General features: G+C 39.2%; 1 protein-coding gene across 1 annotated transcript; it reads right to left on the minus strand.

Annotated features, from left to right (window-relative positions):
* Positions 1 to 2,483: 2,483 nt before the first annotated feature.
* LOC138704574 (uncharacterized) lies at positions 2,484 to 5,314 on the minus strand. Its single transcript, XM_069833027.1, has 3 exons — positions 5,159 to 5,314; positions 3,970 to 4,235; positions 2,484 to 3,859 (listed from the first exon to the last, which is right to left on the minus strand). The coding sequence occupies exons 1-3, from the start codon at positions 5,312 to 5,314 to the stop codon at positions 2,923 to 2,925; spliced, it is 1,359 nt and encodes a 452-aa protein (XP_069689128.1). The 3' UTR covers positions 2,484 to 2,922.
* Positions 5,315 to 5,660: the final 346 nt, after the last annotated feature.

Genomic DNA, 5,660 nt, shown 5'->3' on the forward strand with positions numbered 1-5,660 from the left:
TATTCAAGAAGCAGTAACTGTTGTCTCTAATGACTAAATGGTACACCTTTACCTATGTTTTCACGATATGTACCAATATATATTTTTTATTTTAGTAGGTTATTTTATGACGCTTTATCAACATCTTAGGTTATTTAGCATCTTAATGAGATGAAGGTGATAATGCCGGTGATATGAGTCCGGAGTCCAGCACCGAAAATTACCCAGCATTTGCTCAAATTGGGTTGAGGGAAAACTCCGGAAGAAACCTCAACCAAGTAACTTGCCCCGACCGGGAATAGAACCCGAGCCACCTGGTTTCGCGGCCAGACGCACTAACCGTTACTCCACAGGTGTGGACTCCAATAAATTGTTCTACTACTTACAATATGATGGTCCTACTATTCTTTCTGCGCAAACCTGTAGCCCATTACTTACTTACAAAAGGCTTCTAAAGAATCCGGAGGTTCATTGCCGTCTTCACATAAGCTCGCCATCTGTTCCTATTCTGAGCAAGATTAATCCAGTCTCCACTATCGTATCCCACCTCCCTCAAATGTATTTTTATATTATCCTCCCATCGACCTCTCGGCCTCCTCAAAGGTCTTTTTCCCTCCTAAATCCCAAGTAACACTCTATGTGCAAAATAATAATGATATAGAAATATTAAATAGCAATAAAATATAAACAGTTCTCCAGACTGAGATCTAGAGCACAATAGTTACAAATGAATATTTCATCGTTCTCATCAGCACTGTTCAGGGGCTCAGTTTTTGCATTGACAACACTGAATTCATCCTTCGTTAGATGCTAATTCTGGATAAAGTTAATTAAAGTATGGGTAAAGATAGGAAGTCTCGCTTTCACCCTCGAATCACTTTCTTCTTTTCTTAGCACCGAAAACAACTCCCTTCTGATTTTCCTGGTTTCTTTAAGATTCTCTGAAAGAATCTTTAAATCTACATTTACTTTTTCTCTCTTTAGATCTAATTCCTCTTCCATAAGTTGGTTCTTATATGTCGACGATATAAACACTGCAGTATTTCCTAATCTCGAGACATTTCGAGTGGTTCTTTCTCCATGAGGTAGTTTTGAAATATCAGTGGGGTGGGAGGAGATTTGATAAATTAAGCCTATGGTAGAACATTTTGCCCATCCATTATTTCTATACAGGAAATACATGTAAGCCAAAGTGGACATTGGGCATTAATGCTAATTTGCATCCCAATAAAATTACCCCACCCCGTTCGTTCACGCACAGTCCACCTTTCTTCGATGCCTTCTCCACAGACATTCCATATTTTCTCACTTTTGCGACTCTTACTTCCAGAGCTGATTGTGACACTTAACATTCCTTGCGTGCCTTAAAGTAGCCTATATCCCATCCGACCACAAGACTGTCGCGTAGTTCTTACATATTTTCTTTTAGGCACCGTTAAGCTTTTGTTGTGCCTGGAATCATCCGTTAAATATTATGAACTGTTTCGTGTTGTTTAGGACATGGAAAAGAGAGAGAGTGCCATAAATAAAGGTAGAAATTTAAACATTTGGACAAAACAGGGTACCCTGTATTGCCAGTCCGTTCCAGTGCCCCGTTTTGATCAATTGCGAACGTTTGAGAAAATGAATCTGGAGCGAGTTAACCAAGGAGGTTAGAAATTAGATCATCAGTTGTTTAAACCCGGAAATAAAGGTAAGCTGAATTGGTGTAGTTAAAATTTTGGTGGTGTTTATCAGTGGCATGCACAATCACATTCATATCACGAAAAACTGGACGAACAAATTGTTATAATCCCTTTTCTAAAAGAATAATTCGCTGCAACCATCACAGAATAAGCTGTAGCTTCAAACTGAATCTCACTGGTCATTGTACAATTGACGGATTAAAAAAAAGACATAGTCCAAAAAAAAATAATGCAAATGTAAGATATGAAACTTGTGGTGAGGATATTGTAGAGGCCATCTACTGAATTGGTTGTTAAGGGAGAAAAACACCATAGGCCTATGTTATAAGAGTGGAAATTTTCAGTGGTTTTCATAAAACAAACATAGTCCAAAAACTTTTTTGTTAACACAGCCATTGTCCAGGACGATGGTAGCATTTACAAATATCCCATTCATACCATCTTGAAACATTATTTTATCCATACAATTTTAAACTATAGTAGACTAGTAGTAGGGGAAGACCGTGTATATTGGACCACTAAGTTTGAATGGCCGTAACTCACTTATCATATTGAGAAAAATGTCCCTGAATTTTTTATGATGGTAGATTGCCATAATAAATCCCTAAATAAAATATGACTTCACTAATTTTAATTCTAATACTTCAAAAATAAAATTTAATCAAAATTTCGAAGTCGTGTAACTTGAGCCAGGGTCGTGTAATATGAACCAGAGGATCGTGTAACTTGGACCAGGCATATTAAACACATTTAACTCCTATAATGTTGTTTATTCAAACAAAAATTTGTGTCAAGTAATTATTTCACATTCAACAGTAATAAAATAGTTCATCTGTAATTGTTGCACATTCTTCGTGGGCCCATTTTCCACACCGATTGCACTGAATCCAGTCTTTGTTCTCACTTTCACCACAAATAACACAGCGTGTTTTGGATGTCACCTTAACTTTCAAATCAAATAATTTTCTCTTCTTTGCGGCCTTCCCATCTGATTGTTGCTGCAGAGCATTCTTGTGTGGCGTAGCCGTCAGCACCACGCCAGATGCATTGTATCTCGTTCCGGATTTTCTCTGTCCAGATTTGGAAGACGAAGGCAAAGGGCTTATTTCCTTCAGTGATACATATTCTGTGAGACCAGAAAGTAGCTCCACATTGTCTCCCATCTTTTTCTCTGCTGATGCTGCTGTTGTTGCTCCTTCCACTTCTTCTGCTGCCCGAGATGCTGATGCTGATGGCTCACCATTCAAAGGCCGATCGGTCACCAAAAAGGCGCGAAATCAGCCTCTGAAAACACATTTCGGTCGACAGGCCAAAGACCAGTGTGCCTAAAGCCATTCATTGCAATCTGCATATTTGCTGCTCTGGGGAATGTCACTCCTACCAGTGAAGCAATGTGCTGGATATTCAGCCGCTGTCCTGGAAGTTCCCTCATCTTCGTTGATATGGCAGCTGACATGAATGTGTTCAGAGGTTTGAAGAACGACACATCCAGTGGTTGGAGATGGTGCGTGCAGTGTGACGGTAGAGATAACATTATCACACCGTACTGACGGCAGATCTCAATCGCTTTCAGCGATTGCGTATGGCTACTGTGACCATCTAAAATCAACAGTACTTTCTCCTGAGGGCTGGGTTTGACAGTTCTAATGAAGTGTCTAATCCATTCACAGAATGTGTCAGAATCCATCCATCCCTTATCCTGACAGCGGAAGATGGTGTTAGGAGGCGCTCCAAATGTGAGAGACTCCATTTTTTTCTTAGCGTAAATCAGCATAGGAGGTACAAAGAAGCCACTCGCACTCATGGCATACACTCCTGTCACATTCTGACCTCGCTCACAAGAAGAAATGGCTCCAACCTGAGGTTTTCCCCTCTGTGCCAAAATCTTCTCTTGGCGTTGAACGACATTGTGGGATGTCTCGTCCATGTTGAATATTCTGGCAGCAGTTAATTTGTGTTGGTCGACAAGGTGTTCCAATGTGTCAAAGAACTTGCCGACGACAACCCTGTTGAATCCTGAAGCCCTGGCAAGTGATGTGGCTTCTGGCTGCCTAAGGCTAAGTTCGGGATGGCGCTTCATAAAGCCGGAAAACCATTCTTTGCCGGCAGACTTCGTTTCCCTGTTGAACCAAGTGGCCAGTTTATTCTTCTCTGCAATCTCGTATGCTAATTTCATAACACTTCTTCGTGTCAATCTGAAATTAAAGAATAAGCAGATTAAGTATTAGGCCTATATTAAGTTTGATTGAATTAAGTTGTAGGTCTATAGTAGGCCCTAATATACATTTTGCTGTAATGTATTTACCCATAGAACATTTTTTCTAGCTGCAGAAGATGTGTCACAAGATCATTTTCCACCTCTTGTGGCAAGTCAAGTGGGTGACCGGGCTGTCTAATTTTAGCGTCCTTCCTTTTGTTGTATGTTTTAAGTGTGGCACTAGGTATATTATATCTTCGTGCAGCCTCATTGACGCCAACCCCTTCCGATATTGCAACTAAAGCGAGTTGCAGATTTTCTTCTTTCCACTTCCCATACACTCCCTTCGCTTTTCTTGCCTGTCTTGTAGTCATCTGTAAAGTAATGGCGAAAGCAGAATTTGTTAAAAAGTTGTAATTGTCGACCCACCAAATGAAACGAAGTCTTATTACAGAATTTAAGAAATAAAATATTGAAATAAACTAAAGTAATGTTTTATAATATTATTATTTATATAATATTATATAAATAATATTTTAATTATATGTCCTTACAAAATTTTCATCCACTGACCTCTGATTTTTGGAAATTCACACTAGTGAAGACATAATGGACAATTTTATCTTCTAAATTTGTTATATTATAAGGGTAGGTACATTTTAGCATTGGCTCAAGTTACACGCTTTGTGATGGTTCAATTTACACGCATTGTAAAAGAAACACTTAAAAATTATTTACGTAAAAACTACTTTACAAACATTGATATAAATTTCACTCAACTTACCTCCAACACTGGTATTTCTTCGTATGTATAAGGCAGTCTTGTATTTCTAAACGTCTTCGCACAACACGCTGTCAAACTAATGTGAAAAGATTTGAAGAATTTGGGGACAGAATGTTCGACACCGTTATGACCGCGTCAAGCCAACCCTGCATAATGAGATTTATGGACAGTTGCCTACCATGTAGAAGGTTCAAAGCGCTGTATAAAGTACCTTGCAAACTATCCTGGAAATAGTGATTGCATCATTGGATCAAGTTACACACTGGTCCAAGTTACACGGACTTCCCCTACTGCTTTTTATAACCCGTCTGACGAAACATTGCAGTTTTCAAGTGAGGGCGCTGGTGTGTTGTCAATGCGCTCCGCTCAGCCTCGATGAGTGGCGAGTCAGCTGGAGAAATGTTGGTACAGTCTGACAATAAAAACATCAACAGCTGTTATGAACATAAATACAATTACTAATACCATAATTGAATTTACTTTTTCTGTCATATGTACGGTATATACACATACCTTATTCCAGAAGTAGCTGTATGCCAGTTGAACTGCCTTCGTCTGCTGTATCTGTCTTCTACCTGGCCCATCATAATCCATCTCATCTTCATCACACTCTTCATCACTATTCACAATGCCTATGTTTATTACTATCCTCTCAACTTCCTCTTCCATTAACGCGTCACGACGCCAGTATTCGTCCTCGATATGTTTAACAGATTGGCAGCATTTTATCCAGTCTTCTTTGTGATTTCGCTTATTGATTGTGCGATCATTTTTTTCAAAACTGGCAGGGAAATGGAACCAACATTTTTAGATGCTATGTTTTGTTCACTAAATTCCAAACAAGTATTTGGGGGGGGGGGGTTAGATCGTAGTGGTAGGGTGGTAGTCGGAGTACAGTAAGCCCATGTTCTTTTAAAATCCTGTCCACTGTGTATACAGCTTGCCGCATGTTTTGTCTAACTATTTCTATTAATTCTCATTTGGTTAATTCTGAGTCTGCAGTGAGATTTTGATT

This window comes from Periplaneta americana, chromosome 1, assembly GCF_040183065.1.
Source record: "Periplaneta americana isolate PAMFEO1 chromosome 1, P.americana_PAMFEO1_priV1, whole genome shotgun sequence".
NCBI lineage: Eukaryota > Metazoa > Arthropoda > Insecta > Blattodea > Blattidae > Periplaneta > Periplaneta americana.

What these genes read in the sequence shown, in the direction of transcription:
- LOC138704574 (XM_069833027.1), bottom strand. Translation starts at nt 5,314, where the DNA reads ATGGAAGAGGAAGTTGAGAGGATAGTAATAAACATAGGCATTGTGAAT. An exon ending in ACAGCTACTTCTGGAATAAG is followed by an intron (nt 4,236 to 5,158) that starts GTATGTGTATAT and finishes ATTACTTTACAG; the next exon opens with ATGACTACAAGACAGGCAAG. An exon ending in CTAGAAAAAATGTTCTATGG is followed by an intron (nt 3,860 to 3,969) that starts GTAAATACATTA and finishes CTTTAATTTCAG; the next exon opens with ATTGACACGAAGAAGTGTTA.